General features: G+C 38.8%; 3 protein-coding genes across 10 annotated transcripts in view; 2 read left to right on the forward strand and 1 right to left on the reverse strand.

Annotated features, from left to right (window-relative positions):
- Positions 1–5,681, reverse strand: part of LOC116656675 — a 144,369-nt gene extending 138,688 nt beyond the window's left edge. For 5 of the 7 annotated variants that reach the window (XM_032464848.1, XM_032464843.1, XM_032464841.1 and 2 more), the window contains exons 1-2: positions 5,546–5,681; positions 5,318–5,387 (exon numbers count right to left, since the gene is read on the reverse strand). In XM_032464848.1, the coding sequence (XP_032320739.1) occupies positions 5,318–5,387; positions 5,546–5,554 (79 nt within the window). In that variant the 5' untranslated portion in view covers positions 5,555–5,681. Of the gene's footprint in view, positions 1–5,317; positions 5,388–5,545 lie in introns of those variants that run through there. The other 2 variants (XM_032464844.1, XM_032464839.1) reach the window with 2 other exon arrangements.
- On the forward strand, positions 5,551–21,227 carry LOC116658945 (Fanconi anemia group B protein-like). Of its 2 annotated transcripts, XM_032464850.1 has the most exons (4): positions 5,811–6,122; positions 12,743–13,763; positions 18,321–18,473; positions 19,233–21,227. In XM_032464850.1, the coding sequence occupies exons 2-4, from the start codon at positions 12,834–12,836 to the stop codon at positions 19,398–19,400; spliced, it is 1,251 nt and encodes a 416-aa protein (XP_032320741.1). In that variant the 5' UTR covers positions 5,811–6,122; positions 12,743–12,833; the 3' UTR covers positions 19,401–21,227. The 2 variants fall into 2 exon arrangements, with proteins under 2 accessions (XP_032320742.1, XP_032320741.1); XM_032464851.1 differs by lacking the exons at positions 12,743–13,763; positions 18,321–18,473; positions 19,233–21,227 and adding an exon at positions 10,720–10,934 and having other exon boundaries at positions 5,551–6,122.
- Positions 19,653–22,776, forward strand: part of LOC102515299 (FA complementation group B) — a 75,145-nt gene continuing 72,021 nt past the window's right edge. The window contains exon 1 of the mRNA XM_032464849.1: positions 19,653–19,789. The gene's annotated coding sequence lies outside the window, so the exon portion shown is untranslated. The remainder of the gene's footprint in view (positions 19,790–22,776) is intronic.

Below are 22,776 nucleotides of genomic sequence, written 5' to 3' on the forward strand. Positions count from 1 at the left end.
TTTAATACGTTTCCACTCAAAATCCCTACGAGGCTTTTTTTTTTTTTTTTTTTGCAAAAACATGATAAACTGGTTCTGTAATTTATATGGAGGAACAAAGGGCCAAGAAGAGCCTGAGGAAGTGATCTGCATAAGTGGAAACCAGATGACCCATAATGATATGAAGAAATGCTCAATCTCACTGGTACTCAAATGCAAATTAAAACCTCAATGAGATATCACATCACCCCCATCAGATGGGCAAAAATTAAAAAAAAAAAACAAACAATGCCCGACTTTAGGGTGTGGAAAAACAAAGACACTCAGAAACTGGTTTTAAAATAAAAATGGGTGCAATCACTTCGGGAGCTAGTTCAGCATCACCTAGTACAGCAGGGTAGGTGCCTATTCTATGACCCACCCATTTCACTGGTGGCTGCAAACCAGAGTAGTTCTCCAACTCCTTGGTCTTGGGACCCCTTTTACATTCTTAAAAATAACTGAGGACTCTAATGAGTTTCTATGAGTTATATTTACCAGTAGTTAGTTATTAGGTATTAAACCGAGAAAATTTTTAAACATAAGGACACACAAGCACACGTTCCATCAGCTGTCAGAGCAACGATGACATCATCACATGCCACGTAACCTCTGGAAAACACTACTGTATGCTTGTGAGAGAATGACAGTGAAAAAGGAAAAGAGTTATATGAACAGTTTTGACCTTTCAAGATTCTTGAAATGCTCTCAAGGAACTATATAGTTCCTACACCAACTTGGAGAACCACTGCCCTAGAGAAAGTCTAGGCACCAGACATGTAGAAGAATGTTTATAGCAGCACTGTACCTAATCGCAAAATCTAGAAGGGACCCCAAATCCACCAACTGGTATTTTCATTCCCTGAACTACATACAACACAGCTATAAAATGGAATCGATTATGGTTATATTTGACAACATCAACGACTCTTGAGTAAGAGAAGCAAGGCGTGGAAAAATCTATTCAGCTTTTATTTCAAGTTCAAAAACAGTAAATTTAATAAAGTACTTGTGAGGAAGCTGTCATAGGTGATGAAGCTCATGAAAAGCAACAATGAGTAACAGCAACCGCAGGACAAGCGGCTGCCCGTGAATGGCAGGGATACCCAGAAAGTCCTATTTCTTTGGCTGAGTGGTGAGCACATGGCTGTTTATTTTATTCATGTTTTATACATTCTGTACATAAAAGATACTTCAAAATCAAGAAAAGAAGCCAAGACAAAACAAAAATTAAATGATTAGAAACAGTTATTGGATGAGAGAAAATTATTTAACTTAATGGCAATGGAAGAAACCACAAAGGAGTGAAATTCAAAAAATGAAAAATACCCAAGTGATATAAACAAAAAAAGCCCAAACCAATTTTAAAAGCCATACTAATGAAAAAAAATTAACTACAAATGGAAGTAAACATATGAAAAGAAGCTGACTCTCACTAGCAATCAAATGTAAACTAACACAAAGAAGCACGAGTTAAGAACTGAATATTAAGTGGTAATGGAAAACGTTGTTTACTTCATAATATGCGGAGATAAGATCATGTCAATAAAAATGCAACACATAAAACTACATACAGAACAGTCTTTTAACTACTTTTTTTAATGTATAGAAAAAAAGCATCCACTGTTAGAAGAGCTACCTCTGGATGATATGCTTCTGGGGGATTCTCCGGCCTATTTTTTGGTATCACCCACATTTATTTAAATGAATTCATATACTTGTAGAGTCAGGAAACAAACCTAAAATAACAAAACCCACAAACCTTTCAGTTGCTCTTCAAACTCACTAAACAAAGCACAGTCGCACCTCTTTGGTGTCCAAGGCTCGGGACACTATGTTGCCACTGTTTGTAGCCCGGTGTGCCTACCCTCCTTAGGGCTCATCAGTGGACTTCCCATGGCTTCCCGAACACGCCCTGTACCTTATCACTTCAGCGCCTCAGGCAGGACTGTTTGATCTGCCTGGATCACATTCTCTCCCTGGCCGAGTTCTACCATATCCCCAAGTTCTTGAGAAACACCGCATTTTCTCTGAAGTTTTTTCTAACTCCGTGCTAACCCAGTCATCCCAACGAGATATGACTTTTCCTCGTCTTTGACTCCTACAGAAGTGATTTTAGCACTTTTATTCCTCTTGACGCAACTTGCCTTTACTTTAGTAGTTAGCTCTGTTTTTAAGCATGTTAGATCAGTCTTTATTTATTTCACGGAGGTACTGGGGATTGAACCCAGGACCCCCTGCATGCTAAGCATGTGCTCTACCAGTGCGCTGTAATTCCCGCCCCCGGGAGTTGGCTCTGTTTCAAGGCCTCTACTAGATTGTAGTAGTTCAGGAAGGGGCTCTATCCTTCTTCTGCTCTTTCTCTAATATTGACACACTGCTTCCCAGAATTAAGCATGTAGTATGTATGTGAGGAACTGAATCAATTATTGTCACAAGGGATTAGTCTCTTGCTTTGGCCACAAGAAAGAGGAAGAGAGAAAGGGAAATGTTTCTCATCTGAGACTCAGCATGAAATTTCTCACAGAAACAATGCTAGAAAAAAAGACCATTAGTAGTGCATGCAACAATTATGGACTAAGATTTTCTTCTTTTTGCAGCTACAAATCTATCTGTGATTGGTTACTTAATTTCTGTGGAAACAAAAACATGCTTAGAATTCCCAAGAACCTACCTCCAAAAGAGATTTTGGAGTACAGCCAGTGTGTAAAGTGATACACTTGCAGATAATACATGTGTTCCCTTAGGAAAAACCACCGTTTCCTTAGGCCTACCCTAAGCCTCTTCTGAAACAAAACATCATTAATGACAACAGAAAGGATGAAATGAAAGACAGAGGAAGAAGGAAAGTGGACGTTCCTTTCCCATGCAAGTCTTCATATTAATTAAATTCCTATTTGCCATGGCTATGCTGATAACGCACCTACATACATTCACACACATCCAGGGGTGACAGAGCCCTCCCTATACTTAATGCCAGACAGTGCTTTACTTGGAAATAGCACTGCTCTTCATGAGACATATTGTTAGGGCTGCTCTTTGCCAGATTTGGGTGGGGGAGGGGTGATGGTTAGGACAGCTCTTAATACAGCCTGGGACTCATCTCCATATGTGTGTATTTAAGCATTGCTATTTTCAGTCAAGGACTATGCAGTGAGAACTGTGCTAGGTACAGAGGTGAGTCAGACCCTGCCCTCAGTGCTCACAGGTTGCCCCAGACTCATGTGCTCTACTGGAGGAAATGAACACTAAGTCAACAAATGAAGGACATAATTACAGATTATGGTAAGAGCTGTAAAGGAGGCGAGATGGGGAGGCTGTCTAATAATCGGCAAAGGCCTCTCAGATACATTTAAACCAAGATGGAAAAGAAAAGAAGAAGCTAGCCACGCTCACTACCTGTAAAGAGCCTTCCAGGCAGAGAGAAGGGGAAAGATCCTGAGATGGAAAGAGCCTCAGTCCGTCTGAAGAACATAAAAGCAGCAGTGGGGCTGGTCATATTTTTCAAACTGTGGGTCAGTGGGTCACGTCTGGAGGTTGTGATGTCACTTTTGTGGGTCACTGTATCAGGGAGTCACAGGCTTTTAGCCTGAGCACTCTTTAATGAACTTGTGCTTCAGTTCTGTGTGTACTAGATTATGTAGAATATGTTTCTTACTGTGGGCAGTGGTGAAATCTGCACTAAGCAACAAGAGCAGGACCAGATGAGGATGGGGGTGGGGGCACAAGCTAGGACAGACATGGCCTTGCACTGTAGGCCACCATAAAGAACTGGGATTTTGATTGTAAACACAGTGTAAAGGTACTGAAGGGTTTCAAGTTGGGGAGTGCCACGATCTAATTAGACACACTGGTGTTGCCAAAAGATCCCCACAGTGAAATTCAGAAGACCTGACCACCAGCCCAGGTCTAGCCACTAACACCATGGAGTTTGAGCAAATCATTTAATCTCTCTAGATGTTACTTTCTTCATTGTAGAAACAAGAAGGTTGGACCAAGATGACCTTTAAGATCTTATCTGTTGCTGAACTTCTATGACTATATTCTACCTCTTCTGTTGGGCATAAGTAAATGACTATTGGGGAGCACTAGCTCGTTAGGTCAAGTTCTGGGTTATTTCTTAAAATGTTATTAACCATGTAGCTATGAGTGACATTTCTATGGAAAGTAATGTTACAATTCTTTCTGTACTGGAACCGGCTACATTATTAGAAATGAGATCTCTGGGCTAAAAGTGAATCAAGTGCTTTTGCAACTCTCTGGTACAAAGTATGAGATGTGAAGAAAATTGACAGGGAGGGATGAAAAGATTTACTGACCAGGTTATTTGGAACAGATTTCCTTATTTGTTCTAGGTCATCAACTGACATATAATCTCGGGCAGTCTAAAGGTGCCGGGAACCTCTGCTGAGCACTAAAGTCAAGATGTGGAACCTGAACTCTTTACAGTCACCACAATGACTACTGAGGCAAAATATCCATTGAGAGCCTACTAGACGCTAACCCCATGCTACACAGTTTGATATATACTTTTTCATTTACTCCTCTTAACCTAATTCTTTGAATTTCACAGACATGGAACCAGGGGCTCAGAAGACACAAGCAAGATATTAAGTGGCAGGGTCAGGGTTTGACTATTTATTCCCTATTTATAATAAATTATCCTGCATGCTTTTCGAAATTACTGTACAAGAATTCAACCATCAGTTAAATATTGGACAACTCAAGTATCTGTGACACCTGGAAACAGAATGGTCACTCAACAAAACAATTCTGTACTCACAGGACTTTGCAAAGTACCATGTGGGATGAAAAGATAAGAACTTGTTCCAGCCTACTTCGTGGGTAGCAGGCTGGGTTCTCTGAAGTGGAATTAGGCAAAACAGCCAAGGAATTTGGATCCCCTATTAAGCAGACGTGAATAGTATTAAGGCAGTTTCCAGGTTCATGTTCTTGATTGTTGCTGGTGAAAGGTCAGCAGGAGAGCTGTGGACTGGACACTATCACCTGTGCCAAGGGCCTAACAAGTGTCCCTGCAAGTTCTATAAACTCGAGATGTGAGAAACACCAATTTCCAACTTACATTAACCCTTAGAAAACAATGGACGCGTTACTTGTCCAAGTGGAGCCGTGTGCGTGCCACATTATAGAGCGGAAAACCTTGGAAACGTAGAGGGTACGGTCCCCGTGAGAATCGAAATGGTCCTTAATTCCTTTCACAGAGACACCGGCAAACACCCCAGCAAAGTTGGGGACGCTCACTGCACACCTGCCTCAACACCGAGAATGCGGTACCCACCTGTCACATACTCAGCTTCGAACCTCCGTCGCGTGTCAGAGATGAGCTTGGCTTTATTCTGGGCTTGATACTAGAAGGAAGACACGAAGGGACGCTTAAACACTACGCTCACCACCTCACTTCCCCTCAGCCCAGCCCACCTGCACCTGAGTGCGCGGCCCCCAGGCCTCAGAGGCAGCTTCGGGGTCCGGGCTGGGGGGCCCGGCAGCGGTGCGGTCGGCTCCTCACCTCTGCCATGGTCGCTGTCGTGGACGTGATTGCGCTTGCAGTCGCCACTTCCACAGCTGCAGACCGAGTATCTCACCACCAGCCAAGGCGGCCCCGAGGTAAAGAGGGAAGGGCGGGACGTAGAGGTGGTCGCGTGACAACGGAAGGCGGGCGGAAGCGTCGCCGCGTCGACCAATCCGATGCGGCCGCCTGGTTCCGGAGGCAGGACCGGGCCCTCGCCCTAGCTTTCCAGTCGCTTCCCGTTCGGGCCCCGCCCCCTGACGTCCCCTGCACTGCGGGTCCGCCCCCGCCAGCCGGGGGATCGCGGGCGCTTCCCTCGCGGAGCTCCGCCCGTGCGAGCTCCGCCTGCTATTCGCTTTCACAACAATCCCCGGAGGCCACGCCTCTTCAGCCTTCCTTGGCAACCGTCTTCTGGCCAGCTGGGCAGGCTCCGCCTCCTCTGCGCTGGACGCAGCCTCCGGCCTGGGCCTCCCAAGATGCAGCGCGCGAGCGGGAGGTTTGGAGTCGTCGGACGCTTCGCCTGTTTGTGGCGTCGGGGACGTGGCGGCTGTGGTACTCGGGAACCCCACGCGCAGAGGTAGGGCCGGTGGCGGCTTGTCTCCTCAGGTGACTTTCGCCGAGGAGGTGGCGGGGCTGGGTTGGCTCCCCTGGTCCCTTCATTGCGGAAGAGCGGGAAGGAAGTGGGCGTCCTGGGGCCTGTGCCCATCATTCTGTGGAATAACTAGATTTCATACTATGTTCTGGGAATTTTTCGCTTGAACCTTTCTTTACCTCTGCAGCATCTTTCCCACTTGGAGTGTGAAATACTTAGCAATGAGTAGATATTTGAAATCTTTAAAAGTTATATGAAGTTAAAAAGATGTAAAGCGTCTTTCAGTTTATTAATTAAGATAGTTCACAGCTGGGGCGAATTTGCCTCCCAGGGGGCATTTGGCACTGCTTGGAGATATTTTTGGCTGTCACAACTGAAAAATTACAAAGTTGTAAGAAGAAAAGAACAATTCTCATATTCCCACGGTCCCTAGTCAACCACGATGGACGCTAGCATTTTTTTGTTCCAAACTTTTAAAATATATGTTTACTTTTTTTTAATGAAGAGAAATACACACATTGTGTAAAAAGTATTTGAATACATCTTCGAAGTAATAACATTTCAGATATAGCTAAAGTTTCTCTCTGGCTCCACTCCCCTACCCTGATACCCTTCCTCTTCTCCAGAATAAACAGTCATTGGAATTTGGCAAGAATCTTTGCATTTTTTATTTTGGACCAGGCTGCCTGGGTTTGAAACCTGGCTCTGTCGCTTACTATCTGTAGGCCTTAGAGAAGATCCTTAAACTCCATGCTTCAGTTTCCTCATGGAAATGGGTTAATAAGGGTATCATGAAAAATGAATAAGTTAGTGCAAAATGCTTAGAACGGTGCCTGGCACAGAGAAAGCAGTCCGAGAATGTAGCCATTGAAGGTAAACAAAATATATAATGCTGTTTTATGTGTTTTGATTTTGATACATAATGTACTACAGTATACATTTTTCTGCAACTTATTTTTTTCACTCGATTTTTGAACTCTAGACACAATGTTATCTATCTAATTCATTCCTTTTAACTACAAGATGATATTCCATCTGTATTTATTCATTCCTCTATTGGTGGTCATCAAAGTTTTTACTTTTTATTTAATATTACAAATAACAGCACAGTGAACACTCTAGAGCAATGTCCTTGTGCGTTATTATGTAGGATTATTTCTCTGGGTTTGTATCTAGAAATGAAATTCCTGAATAGAAAAACAAAAAAAAATTTTTAAACAAAATGAAATAAAAAAAAATCCTGGGTGTATGCATTTCCATTTATGCCAAATTGCCTTCCAAAAATCTCCCTTTAATTTAACTAAGTATTCATAATTATTTCCTATTGATGGCTCTGCCTCCAGTCTCACTTCACTCCCCCTGTCACAGGATCTTTATTATTTAGAAGTACAATCTTGTGATTTCTATTTTTGAAATCTTTCAGTGGTCTATCATTGCTTAGAGAAAGAAGTGCTTAGTATAGCATAGAGAGCCTTTAATTTAATCTTTTTAAATTCTCTTAGTAGATCACCATTCCCCCACATTCTTCTACACTTCAGGTACCCTAAGCTTTTTTGGGAAAGGAAAAAGGGAGATTGATTCTGGGTAGGCCCCAGCAGATGACTTCTAGTTATATAGGTAGAAAAAGTTTTAACAGTGGACCCACTCTGTAGCCCAGTTAATTTACTTAGGTAAACAGTATCCTATATGTTGGAAAAATGACACCTATGAGTATTATGCTCATGAGATTATGTTTAATATTATTAGGTGAATTTTTTAGTTAGATATATTTTTAATTAAAAATTTTTTTTATTGGTGTGTAGTCAGTTACAATGAGTCAGTTTCTGGTGTACAGCATAATGTCCCAGTTATACATATATATACATACATTCCTGTAGTTAAGTGTCTTAATTCTACCTTTATTCCAAAGATAGAATTCCAAAGACACTGTCCATTGGTTGCAATCAATATGGTTTCTTAGAGAGTTTTTTAGATTTCATCTGCAGATGATATAGTGCTCTTTTAGGATTTTCCTGAACCAGACCTGTAGTTTATTTAGAGTTCTGAAATTTATAATGCCTAATGAATTTACTAGCATTTAATGGAACATTGTTTATTTGGTAGGAGGCTGTGAGAGAAGGTTGGATAAGGGTGATAATTTGTTGCCAAACTATTATATTTAGATTATCATGTATTGTTTTTCTAGTATACGCTCACGTCTTTTTTCATTTTATGTGTAAAATATAAAGTCAACTTTGATGTGTGGTAATAAAAAACAGGAAAAGCTCAAATTAACTACATATTATTTTATAAATAATCTGCATCGAAATCTCTCTCCCATCCCCCTCCAGCTCTGCAACAGAAGGTAAAACTGGTTTGAGTTACCTGTTACTTCAGCAGCCACTGTTGTAAGAGTACTAAGTAAAAAGTCAAATGACTAGTAGGCTGGAATGCTAAGTCTGGTGTCCCGATTTGATTAATCAGAGCTTGTTAATATTGGTTTAAGAACTTCTGAATTGAAACTTAGTTTCACTTGTTTCCAGATTATTTCTACCTGAAAAAAGAAAATTACCACTTACTTCACAGGCTTAAAGGTTTTTCTTACGAACATATGCTAAGAACTTTTACTTTTAAAATAGATGTTGCATCAGTATAAAATAAAACATATACACAGATATGAGAATTCAGTAAGCCTTGAGATTACAGAAAGTTTGAGGAAAAAATTTATACATTAAAATATTAATAACTTCTAATTTTGAACTCTGATGATGGTCCATTTAGAATAACTTATATTGAAAATGTGCATATTTTTACAATGGTATTTAAAAATAAAAAGCAGTGACCTTTCATATAACAATGTTTTTCAGTCTCTTTGAGTCTAAGTCCATGAGAATAAGTTTTCTTTTTGCCTAGAGCTCATGCTAAAAGTATGTTGAATTAAGATTATAATAGGCCTTTGAATTCCATGCCCTACTTTATAGCAGTGGTTTGCAACCTTTTATCTCTCCATCATTTATATGTTCAATGTACAATATTTAGTGTCTGTGTTTCCAGGTGGTAACTAGTTCATGGATCAGAGATCTGTTGGGGGCTGGTGGAGGGGGGCGTGGGTGCATGCAAATCTTTTGAATGAGGGGACAGTTACCTGATCAAGCTTGTGTTTTAGAACAATAACTGAGGTAGCATAAATAGATGGATATATTAGAGGGGAGAGAGACTAGAGTAAGGAAGGCTGATTAAAGGGCTTTTTACCACGATCTAAGTGAGAGATGAAAGCCTGAACTAGTGGCAATTGGGACAGAGAGTTGGGAGAAAGAAGTTTTTTTTTTTTTTACTTTTACTTTTTTTTTTAGAAGGGGATAGGTAGTGAGGTTTTTATATATATACACACACATATATATGTGTGTTGTGTGTGTGTGTGTATATATATATATTTTTTTTTAACAGAGGTACTGGGGATTGAGCCTGGGACCTCATGCATGCTAAGCATGCGCTCTACCACTGAGCTATACCCTCCCCCTGAAAGAAATTTCTAACGTTAGGAACTTGGTGATAGCGTTAGAAGAGCAGCATGTAAGAGGCCTGATTTTCCTAACTCATAACTTTATCAAGGTGCAGCAGTACATACTCTAAAATTTAATAAGGGAGTGATTCTACTGATCTTTTAGCAATCAGATCCTCCTTAGTCCTGTCACACTTGGTGTGACATTGTGTTGATTACACATTAGTTGTGACATCTCGTGTTAAAATCCCAAAACCCTTTTCTGGACACAAGTTATTTTTGGTTGGTTTTAGTATTAAGAAATCTGAAAACCTTTTTAAGTGAGTAGGTAGTGAAAGACAATGAGTTCTTAGATCTTTACCTGAGGGTATGTAATTTTAATGCTAAGAAAAGAATATATCATTTAATGCTAAAAAGTGACAGTTTTTAGAAGTCTTCTAAGAGGTCTGAGATGTCTGTGGGAAATTTGAAATAAAGAAAATATTATTCATATGTTTTGATGTAATATAACCAATACGTTTATTTCCTTTAAAGTAAAAGGTCATTTTATGAGTGAAAGCCACACCTTTGATTTCCCTATCTTCTTTACTGATGAAGTTGAAACTACGTTGGGATACCTGTTGTCCCAGATCTTTGCATGCATTGTCTACCAATATACTACTAAGCCAGTTGGCTTCTGTTGGTTCGTATTAGGATAGAGTATCTCCAGTTACTTCAGTCCTACTTCTTGAAATTCTCAAAAACAGGATCGTCAGTTTGATTAAAAAAAAAAAAACAAACAAATTCCATAGAGGAATATATTTATCTGTTGCTCCATAACAAATTACTCCCAAATTCAGCAGCGTAACAACAAACATTTATCATCTTCAAATTTCTGAGGACCGGGAATTTGGGAGCAGCTTAGCTGGGTGGTTCTGGCTCAGGAAGGCTGGACTGGAGCTGGAAGGTGTGATCCCAAGAAGGCCCACTCACATGGCTCTTGGCAAAAGGCCCCAGTCCCTTGCTGGCTGTTGGCAGGAAGCCACAGTTCCTTGCCGTGTGTACATCTCCATGGGGCTGCCTGTGTGTCTTAATGATACAGTGGGTGGTTTTTTTTTCCAGTGCAAGTGATCCAAGGAAGAAGTCAACGAGGAAGCCACCATACTCTGTGACCCAATCTTCTGCTGTAATCTCTTGGCTAGAAGTGAGTCGTAATGACCAGGCCTCACTCAGGGAGAGGAGAATTAAGTGCCACTTCTTGATGGAAGGAGTTTCAAAGAATTAGTGAGCGTATTTGAAACCTACAAGTGATGTATTTGGAGGTTAGACAATAAGGTACAGCATCTCCCATTTCCACGTAGATGCTGAGTAATCTAGTCTGCTTTTAAGTAGAATTGCCTCTAACTCAAGTTATTTCAATAAAATGCAAGCTACATTAAGTTAAATTTATAGCTGATGGTTCAGTGATACTTTTCTCTAGTTGGACAATTGGTAGATTTTTATAATAAAAGAATAAACCCTAAGCCTTTTGAGTTTGCTTCTCATTCAAAAAAGAAAAACAGTATTTCTTACTTGTAAATGACCTAGTTTTCACTTGTTTCTGAAGTGGTTGAGTTTCCTGGTGTAAATGATCCACAAATAGGAGAAGAGAGAGAATATGAGGGTCACACATAGTGACGAGAGACCTTTTAGCCTTCGCAAACTTAAGTGCGTGCCTATTCTGAGGTTTCTACGGTTAGATGCTGTGTAAGCCCGAGCCGGCCGTGCCGCTGCTCTTGACGGTGATGGTCTGAGCCAGCCGGTATTAGCGCTTTGCGTGTGCCGGGTTCCACTTCAGGTGGGTTCTAGTAGTTAATTCCAGTACCTTGTAGGGCAGATACTGCTACTGCACCCCATGACAGAGATGTGAGTGTGAGGGGTTAAGTACCTTGCCGTAAAGCACACATCTAGTAAAAGGCAGGCCCGACATTCGGGAGGTGCTCTGAGCGTGCACAGTTCTCAGCACCTGCTAAGCAGTCAGTAACTGGTAAAGGGGTGACTCAGCGTATATAGCCACTGAGTAAAGCGAGAGCCACATCTTTTTCTTACATGTGGAGGGGGCGTTCCTTTGCTCTGTATTCTACTTAACTAATTCTCTCAAGTTGCCTTTCTCATAACCAGTGTTCAAAGGGAGCGCACACCAGGACAGTGTGCTGGTTCAGAGTGTAGACTCAGGAGTCAGAGGGCCCCTCTTCCAAATCTAGTGCCATTGCTGATTAGCTTTGTAACCTTGGAAATTCTTCTGATCCTAGTTTAAAATATGGTTTTTTCTTTTAAAAGATGGGATGGTAAGAATGCTCACTTTAAAAGAATAGCTGTGAGCATCAAATGAGATAATGCATGTTTTGTTCCTGGGATATAAGAAGCATGGATAATTGACAGCTATTATTTAATTCTTGTGTTCATTGTAATATTACTAATCCTCTGTTTTTGTTCCTATTTTGAATAAGGATAGTGACTTTCTTAAGATGTAAACCTGCTTTGTTTTTGCAAAGGAAGATTCGAGATTTATTTCTGTTATTCCTATGGAGATTTTTTAAAGCCATGTTACAGCAGCTCCTGTTTTTCTTTCTGGGGTTTCATTTTTGCCATAGAGTCTGTACGAACTCCTTTCTCAGGGAAGTGGAACCCACACGCCTGGGCTGTGGGACCATGTATTTGGAATCCTTGACTGGCTGAGTTGTCGTTGTAAAGGGGTTAAGGCTGAGAGGGGGACAGCCAGTTGGAGGCAACAGGTTAGAAAAGGGGAAAACCAGGTTAGGTCGGTAGATTTGACAGACAGAATTGGAACCTTTAAGCCAGAAAGAACATCTGCAATCACTTTTCGTAGAGCACCTCCAGCTTTTCATAGATGCCATTGATACAGTCACTTATCTTTCGTGGTATGGTTATTTGCATTCTTTGCAAATTGTGTTTTTTTAAGAGTTGTACAGAAATAATATTTGGGACACCGTTTGCGATAGTGTGACATTGTTAAGCTAGCATAAAAAGCTTAGGAATGTTAATACAAGTTTATCGTTACCTGTGTGATAGTTCTCCAACAAAAACACGTGTTTTCTCTTCCGCCCTGCCTATTTGATTGCAGTTTCTCTCATTTCATTTTTAGGTTTAAAAGCATCAACTGGAATCGATTGACATTCGAAAATTGGACCCATACAAATCAGACTTGACACTGTGGACTGGCTAGCAAACAAGCTATGTCGTTTAACGAACAGGAAAGGCTCTTATGCTACAACGGGGAAGTGCTTGTTTTTCGTTTGTCTGAAGGAAATTCTGTAGATAAAGGGCCTGCGAAAATATCCATGTTACATGTCAGAAGAATGGTATTTGACAGAGAAACAGGAGTATTTGTTCAGAAGTCCACTGGATTCTTCAGCATGAAAGAGGAATACTCTCACTTAAAAATGATGTGTTGCGATTGTGTTTCAGATTTCAGAACCGGAGTTAATCTACCTTATATCATGATACAGTGCAATAAAGAAAATAACATTTTCAAGTATTTCCTACTATTTCTTCACAGTACCAATAAATTTGAAAAGTGTTTGAGTTTTAGACTAGGCTATGAGTTGAAGGACAGCGTAAGGGTCCTTAATGGCCCTTTAGTTTTATGGAGACATGTCCATACATTCTTTTATATCTCTTCCCAAACTGGCAGAGTTATTACTGTGTCTATGAACTTTTCCTCTATTGAGTGGGCGGGGGAGATTGAAAATGTAGGCATGGTTTTATTAGGACCAAAGAGATGTTATTTATCTGAGGAAGGATGCACCCAAAAGCCTTCAACATCAGATTATGCAACTTGGAATACCCACTTTTGCGTATACTCCCTCGAAAGGGAAGAAGTAATAAGCGATACGTACATTATCCCTCCTGTTTATAGAAGTGTGATAACTTGCGTGCACGCCTGTGCAGCTGAGATTGTCAACAACCAATTAAGAATGTCTCTGATTGCCCTTACTCGAAAGAATCAACTGATTTCATTCCGAAATGGGATTCCTCAAGGTGTGTGCCAGCTTCCATTTGGAGATCCTTGTGCAGTTCACCTGATGGATTCAGGTGGAGACCTCCTTTTTGTCGTATCCTTTCGGTCCAATGATGCTTGTGCTGTTTGGGAAAAGAACTTTCAGGTATGGTACTGATTGTCATAATCGTTCAATTGGTGTAGTCTTAGACCTACTAAGCATCCCAGTGCTTCATAGGATTCGTCGTGGAGCCTTATTATCCAAATCGATTTTTAGTGCTGCGTTTAAAAGAAAATCATACGTTACATCATTCTTTTTTCTCAAAATTATCTGAATACTATTTGCTGAAGGTTTTGCCTTACCATTTTGAGTCATAAAACCCTTGAGTTTTTTTGAAATACATAAATATATAACTACAGTTATTATATATTTACTTGTCTTTTACTGTAACTATTTCTAATTTTTATTAGCGTGATGGTAGTTAGATGTGTATTTTTACTTAGAATAAGATGAGCCTTCCTAGAAAACTCAAATGAGTTTTTCAACTTTTTAAAAGTAGGTAATGATCTTTTTAAACTTAAAATGAAATCTAGAGGAATTCCTTGAAAACTGTCATTGTCCCTTTAGAGACAAATAATTGTTCTCTGGAGAAAAGTGATGTGTTAATTTTTCTAAAAACTGTTGCTTAGAGAATTTCATTACGTTGTATTTTGAAACTCAAGAGTTGTCCTTTAAGCAGGCATTCACATTTTATCTACATATAGTCGTATCTTTTAACGTAAGGTTTGGAAACTGCTTCAAAATAGTGACTGGTAATAAGCGTTCAGTAACACGTAAAAAGGTACAGAAAATGAAAAGGAAATTGGAAGACTAACTGAGCGTCTCCAATAATATTTCTCCAACCCTGATGTTTTGTTAACATTGCGTCCTCCTGGCTTAAGATGTCTGTCAGTACAATCAGTTATGTGATGTGAAGTGTTGATAATTCATGATCTTCCAAAAGTAGTTTTTTAGTACATTATACAACTTTTTAAGTTCTTGTATTACTTTGGGAAAAAAACAGATACTGCCTTACTTTGTGTGTGCCCTGGCCATTTAGCTCACTTAGAAGCTCAATTCAGATTTCTATCACTGTATTATCACCTTGATGTGGAATATTGATAAATGTTTTAGAAAGCTCAAAAGGCATTTTTTTATGTGAATTATGTTTGTGTGTGGAAATGTTAGGTTGAAATTGTGTTTTATCAGTCTTTGCCTTGTAAATTACCTTTATGTTACTAGGGATTATGTAACCATATTTGATCTCTATAACTCATAGAGGACTTAAATTCTCAAAAGGAAAATAATTTGAAAACTATCCTATTTTATTTAGCAAGTAATCTTTTAAAAAGCGCGTTACACTTTTACTTCAAGGTTTTTTGGGAAAGCAATATTTTCTGTCTTTTTCTCTTCCTTTCTTTTGAAGAAATGGCGGAGAGGGAAGCATCTCATACAGCCTGTAATCCTTATTGGGGTCAGGGTAATGGAAAGGACACACTTAACCTGGGTTTCAAATCCCAACTGAGCAACATGCTGCTGTTACCTTAAGGAATGAATTTACTTTTGGTGAACTCATTTTCTGTGTGTATGAAATTGGGGTCATCCTGCTGAGAAGGGAGAATTAAATAAAGTGACACTGTGAAGTGACTTGCCCAGCGCCTGGCACACAGGAGAAGCTAAGTAAGCGGTAGCTATTATTGTATTGGACCAGGGCTAAGGCCATCATCAGTGAGTGGTGCCCATCCAAGGTCCCCTCTTCACCTGGATAAAGAACAGGAATTTTGTGCCTCATTCATTCAGTGGAATATAGTCCTCACTCACTTGAAATGGGTCCGCTGCTTGGACCCTGTAGAGCTCTGCCACTAACACATGCCCCAGAGCAGGAGACCATGTCACTCCCTGTAAATGGGCCTGTAGCTGGTGGCCTCCCTGCCTTGAAATTGTGTTCCAGGGTTCTTTCTCTACAGTGGACCACCGTCCTTTCCGTAAATTACTTACCTGAGTTTCTACTGACGTACACCTTAAGCTACCTCTTTGGGGATTCTATACTTCTAACTGTCCTCAGTGCCTGGTATTGAATGCTCTGGAATTGCACCCTGCTACCTACAAGTTAAGTGCTTCTGAATTGCCTTAGTAACCTTGCCACTCTGGGAGTTTTACAGCTCCTGCCCCTGACTTGGTGTTGCACTTATACACACGTACTTTAAAGACATTAGATACAGCTTAGGGTGAAATATTCAATTGCTTTAGAAACAGAAATAAAGGCTAAGAATCTACAAATAAAAGGGGAGAGGGAAATAACCATGTCAGAAAACCTGGATAAAGGGAAATAACTGCATTCGAGCAAATATACTGCATTTTTAGCAGTTAAGACAAAAAATAAATACAGGAAGTTTACAGGTGAATGGAACACACTCTCAAGGGGAAAATTACTTCTAACATCGTGCAGTGAGAGGAATTTACTGTTTGTGGTACTTTAAGAGGTTTTGAATAATTAATAAAATGAATATGTTACTGACTAATAAAATGGTGCCTTTGAGCAGTTTTGCCCCAGAATGGGAGAAAACCACAGAAGCCCTCTTCCGTCGGGTTAGCTATGGACTCATCCCTCCATCCTTTAACGACGTCATTCCAAACAGGAGTGAAGGCAGCTAACAATAGTAGGCGAAATCCAAACAAGCACAGATTAGAATAAATAATGAAAATCAAGGTTAGTGGGTTCTCAGATCAGCCCTTCATCAAGGCCCTCCATGTAATGTTTAACCCAGTGATAGGACTTGAAACAGAGCTGAGTATAGAGAAACACACAATTAGCTTTTCTCTTAGGCTTTCGCTTTTGAGTAGAAGTTGTCTCTGCAAGTTTTGACAAGAATCTGTATAGCATGGATTTCAAAATCGAGATCATTGTCAGGTATATCTGAAATAGATACTGGTGTGTTGTAGATCGAAAGAGGCTCACATGTTCTAAATGTATGATGTCTGAGACAGTCACTAGCCCCATACAGTTATGCAACATTTGAAATGTGTGTGGCTACTCTGCTTTTGTTTTTTTATTGGAGTATAGTTGATTTACAATGTTGTGTTAATTTCTGGTGTACAGCATTGTAACTCAGTGTTTTATATATATATTCCTTTTCATATTCTTTTCATTATAGGCTACTACAAGATATTGAATATAGTTCCCTGTGCTATACAGTAGGACCTTGTTGTTTATTTTATATATAGTAGTTTTTATCTACAAATCCTAAACCGCCAATTTATCCTTCCCCACCCCCTTTCCCCTCTGGTGACCATAAGTGTGTGTAGCTAGTCTGAATTAGAATGTGCTAGCCATGTCAAATACACACCAGATTTCAAAGGCTTAGTAAAAGATGGGAGTGAAATATCTTATTAATTTTTGTTGGTTATATTGAATTGAAATGATGATGTTTTATATAGATTAACTAGCATAAAATCAGTTTCACCTTTTTTTTTTAATGCTACTAGAGAATCTTCTTATTATTGGCTACTGGAAATTTTAAAATTATATATGTGCCTTGCACTTGTGGCTCACCTCTAATTTCTTTTGGACAGTGCTATTCTAGAGCTATAGGTTGTGAGTGTGTGTGCGTGCCTCAGCGCACAGCTCTATGGTGTTTGTGTGCTGAGCACATTCCTACCAATGTTTCTTCGCATAGTTTATCATACTCCACAATACTCAGGGGTGAGTGGTGGGAGGAAGGGAGGATATGGGTTTACAAATAAGCTTTCTTCCTGCATAAGTCACTGCTTTGGAATTAACCTTATAGGGGAAAGTCTGGCATTTGATCACATAGACTTGAAGAGTCTCACATTTGTGCTTTAATGCAGGCCGCCGTCTATCATCTAGAGGATGATGTACCTGTGCTCCTAGGGGTCTGAGTGGGAGTTTCAGCTTTTCTGCCTGATGGAGAAAGGGTATCTGCCCCCCATGGTGTTAATTTTCTAGGGGACTAGTCTGGAAGCTTTCAGCTTTATGGACCTTTAAGAAGTTGTCTTCTGTTTAAAACGTGGGGTCTTGCGTTCTGGTATAAGCTTATCAAGTCATTCCATTAGGCTAGGACGGTTCTAGGTGCCCCACTGTTTTAAGATCGCTCCCCTGCTGTGCCCTTGATAATGGCTATGTTCTCTCCTATAAGAGTTTAGGGTATAAATTAATTTCCTATGGACCCTTAAAGGTTATTCTGCTTTAAGAGCTCTTAAAGTGTTTGCTAGTACCTTCTGACTATCTAAAGTAACTGAATACCTTGTGTAATTGGTTTGATCATAAACATACATCCACTAAGGATTATGGGAATGAGGGTCGTCCTTAAATTAACCCGTTAGAGAAAGAATCTTCACTAGAGCTAGTCATAAGAAGTGTTAGAATTTATAAATTATAATAAAATTTTAATAAAGAAATCAGGAACATGACAATCCCTGGACAAATGTTGATAAAATATTAAATTTAATTACCTTGCTATTTATAAATTTATGACTCCTTATGTTTTCTGATCCCCCAATATCTGTATTTTATTTTAGTTTTTAGTGTTTGCAGTAACATTTTCATTACTTGTTTGTAAGATTGAAGATGACAAATTAGAACTACATGCAACAAAAGGATTTAGCTTATTTTACATCTGACTTTTTTTCTTCCTTTATTCCTTCTTTACCACTCTCTTTCAGGTTGCTGCTAAGTGGGAGAAAATTAGCTCAGTACTGATAGATGACTTTCTTGGAGTTGGAACTGAACAAGTACTGCTACTTTTCAGGGACTCCTTGAATTCAGATTGCCTGAGTTCTTTTAAAATAACGAACCTTGACAACTTAAACTATTCAGTAAGTTCCGTGTACTTTTTATACATTACTTTAAGAACATTTTAGAAAATTTGAGCACTTCAAAGCTTTTGACCTACCCTTTCAATATTTTTGATTTCATACTTAAAAGTAAACTTGTTGAACTTTGAAAATACATACATTGAATCTTCTAAATAATATGACTCTCCTTTCAACAAATGTTTTACAAATTGACTCCTTTTGATATAAATTTGGAACATAATATATCTGGTGTTCACTCAAGTGACAATAATACTGTAAATTATCTTTGCTTCCAAAAGGCACATTTTATACCAATAAACATAATATTGGATTAATTAAGGAATACAGTGAAGTGAAACTGCTTTATTAAAAAAAGTAACAGTTCATGATATTTTAAGATCTTGAGCATAAGGGAAATACTACCCTGTAAGTTTCATATCTATATAAAATATCTCTGAGCCTCAGGGCTTTTCTTGCGTTATTAAAATGAGTATAATTCTTATTTTCTCTAGTTACGGAATTTTATAAACACCTAGTAAGCTGATACTTTTTGAATCAGTATGCAAACTTTAGGTGGGTGGTAATAGTGGTAATAATAGTTTCTATTTTCCCATTTACAAGAAGATGATGGGGAAAATATGTATCTTTTATATAACAGTGTATTGTGGCACACCGCCTTTTGGATAAACTTGTATTGTTTTTTGTATTATATTTTCTTAATCTTAAGAAATTTCAGTTTATTTCTAAATTTCAGTTATAATGTATTGTTTTATTTATTAGAGTGAAACTTTGGATTGCAATGAAGATGATTTACTTGATGACAAGCAAGCGAATTGTTATTTGGTGATTCCACCTCTGGAAAGAAGATTGAAAGTTAGTGTCTATGTTTGCTTTTTGCTTTTGCCTTTTTGGATTAGTGCTATCCTAAATGAAGGATTGAACATTTAAAGAGCTTAAAGTATAAACAACTCACTGATTGAGGGGGAAAGAAGTGGTACAGGTATCCCCCGCTTTTTGGAAGTTCGCTTTACGGCCACTTTGCTTTCTGCCACTTAGCTTTTACGAAAGATCTGCATTAGCACCTGTTCTTGCTAACTGAAAGAAACCGGAGGAGGAGTTTTGCTTTTAGGAAAAAAGGCAAAAAGTGATTTGCTTTGCAAGGAGCTGTTAGAGAGGCAGCGCGCATCCCGAGCAGCGAGAGTGGCCCCACCCAGCTCCTTCCTGGGAACTGCACTCAGCATCTCAGCATCCAGCCGCCATAGCTTTGACCTGTGTCTGTGAGCACCTGTGCCTTATCTCCATTTATTCTGTGCATCCCTTAGCAAGAGTGTCCTAAGGTAATTGCTTTTTCGCTTTACATCATTTCATAATGGATTACAAAAGGTTTCATAGGCGTGTTCTACTTTCAGATGGTGGGGAAACTTGTATTTCAAAGGATCTATTAACTTTTCTGGTACCTCTGTAAAAACTATTATGACATTTCTTATAAATATACCATCTGAAAATGATTCCTTTTTGTAGTAAGATTGTATAAATTTAGTAAGCCTCATAAGATAGCATATAAGAAGCTGACTTTTGACTCCTAGTTTTTAGGATCAGTATACCATTACTCTTGTAAAGGAGCAGCAAATATGATGAATTGTGACATGTTCCAAAGATTAACAGTTTACTTTTAAGTTTTCCATGCAAAGCTCTCTTTTAAAGTTTTTGATTTTTTCCTAATGTATGAAGGTAATGAGCATTCCCTGTAAAATACTCAGACTGTGCAAAGAAATATTAAAAAGAAACTAATAATTACCTATGATTCCACTACTGAGATATAACCTGTTTTAACACTTTGCCTTACATATTCTTGTAGATGTTTTTAATGAATATATGCACGTTTACATGGAAATGTGATTATAAGATGCATGTTCTCATGTAACCTGCCTTTTTTCATTCATAAACATTTTGGCATATATTGAAAAGTTCAGAGAATAGTGCAGTGCTTATCTCTAGTCCCCGCATAGATTCAGCTGTTGTTACTTTTTAAAAAATTGTATTTGCTGTATCTGTTTGTGCTGTTATGTGTGTATGTGCATGTATATGTACATTTCTGCAGAACCGTTTGAAAGTTGCGAATATTGTAATACTTCACTCCTCAGTATTTTAGCAGGAGTCTCCTAAAAAATAGGGACATTCTCCTGTGTAACCCTGACACCATTATTGTACTTGGAAATTTAGTGTAATAATCTCTTAATCTTATTTACTATTCAGTCCATATTCAGATGGCTTCAATTGCCACAGAATGTTTTATATAGCTACCTTTTTAAGGATCCAATCAGAGTTTACACTTACACTTGATTATTATATGTTTCATTGTTTTTTTAATCTAGAATAATGCCTTCTCTCCCTTTTTAAAAAAGTGACGCTAATGGATTTGTCAGTTTCCTTGTGTTGTCATTCATCTTTTTCCTCTATCCCTGGCAAACGTTTTTTGTAAAGGGCCAAATAGTAAATATTTATGATTTGCAGGCCCTTTAGAAGTTTTTTTTGCAAGTATTTTAATATTAAAGTGAATTCACTAAATGCTTATTGAAGGCATAGTAGATGTGAATGTGAACATTAGGTAAATAAAACATCGTAATGGATATAGAACTATAACGGAGAAGGTTGATTACATTAAAACTGTGGTGCTCTGAACAAAGTAAAATAAATAAAAAATAAATTATGTAAAAAGAAATTGTAACATGTGACAAAGGATTAATTTTCTTAATATAAATATACATTCTAAAACAGTATTGTTGAATATGTAAAGTGGGCCGACCGCCTCAGAAGGGAACTTGTTATAACTATTAAAATATGAACTGCACGTATCTTTTTACTCTTGCAATTTCACTTCTAGAAATCTGTTCTAAGGATATATTCATACATGTAAGCAAAACTAATTTTACAGGAATGTTTATGTAGTATTTATAAATAAAATTCAGTCAAAATCTTAATTTCCATCATTAGGAGCATGGTAAATAAATTATGATATAAATGAGCCACAGAATAATATGCAGCTGTCAAAAAGAATAAGGCAACTCTTTATACTGATTTTTAAATGATGCTAAAACAATTAAATTTATGAAAGCATGACTTTCAGAAATTCCACTTCTGGTAATATGTCACTTAATGTATTTGAATCAACTCTCCTGATAAAAGCAACTTAAAATAAGAGTTGAAATAGGTTTCAAAAATCTTCAAAGCTTCAAAAAGCTGAGAATATAAGAATAAATTAGCAGGCCAAACCCTAAAGGCTGGAACCCAGAGAGAGAAGCACAACACGATGCTGCTCTTGCCCTAGGAGCATTTGTACTTAACCTGAAGCAGGAGTGCCCTAACCTGGCAGAAACTACATCGAGTCCTCTTTCAAAACACAGGTTTATCCTAGGCCTCTTCTAGATCTCAGAAGTAATTTTTTAAAGAAAATGAGCCACCCACAGAATAAGCACATAAAGAAACAAAGCATCGTGATTAATTTTTCACACACAAAAAATAACCAAATATCATAAAACTAGAAGCACATTGAAATTAAAAGGAAAAACTCAACAGATGAGTTGAACAGTTGATTTAAAGAGATGTGAAACAAATAAGCAAACCAGACTGTTAGAAAAATTATCCAGAAGGTAGCCCAGAGACAAAGAAGGAAAATACGAAAGGAACTGAGGGCAGGCCCGGAATAAGGGGTAGCGGAGTGTCCATTTTGTTTCAAATATCCACATGTTACCACTAGCTCTCAGTGTGGATACAAACATTTCTAAGCATCGGAAGGCCTTTTAGAGCTGAACAAATCTACCCTCTCCCCGATTTTGCAAATACGGAAACAAATGGAGAGCCAGAAACGTTAGGTGACTTGCAGAGCTGAAACTAGAGTTCGGCTCACTGGTCTTTCCCCTGTGACGTTTATTCTCCAGCTGCTTGTTGGAGGGGATGAGGAGAAACTGGGACCCTGGAGAAACTCGGGCCTAGGTACAGGGATGTTCACAGCAGCATTGTTTGTAATACTCCCCAACTGGGCGTAACCCAGATGTGTAGCAATGGGATACTGGACAGGGCAACTGGTCGAGTGAGCTGATGGAATAATATAGAGCAATGAAACAAGCGAGCTGTAGCTACTCACGACAGATGGATGACTTGAAACCCAAGTCCATACAGAACAGTTCCATTCATGAAAGGCTCAGAAGCAACACGCACACACACAAACTGAACATATTCTTTAGAAGTTGATATAATGATGGTAACATTGTGAGGACAAGCAAGGAAGTCATCTTGAAAGGCCAGGGTAGCATTGCCTGCGGTG

Source organism: Camelus ferus, chromosome 22, assembly GCF_009834535.1.
Source record: "Camelus ferus isolate YT-003-E chromosome 22, BCGSAC_Cfer_1.0, whole genome shotgun sequence".
Lineage (NCBI taxonomy): Eukaryota > Metazoa > Chordata > Mammalia > Artiodactyla > Camelidae > Camelus > Camelus ferus.

Excerpts from the sequence above, each read along its gene's own strand:
- LOC116658945 (XM_032464850.1), top strand. The coding sequence starts at position 12,834 with ATGTCGTTTAACGAACAGGAAAGGCTCTTATGCTACAACGGGGAAGTG. Across the intron at positions 13,764-18,320 it reads TTTGGGAAAAGAACTTTCAG|GTTGCTGCTAAGTGGGAGAA; the intron begins GTATGGTACTGA and ends ACTCTCTTTCAG. Across the intron at positions 18,474-19,232 it reads TTGACAACTTAAACTATTCA|AGTGAAACTTTGGATTGCAA; the intron begins GTAAGTTCCGTG and ends TTTATTTATTAG.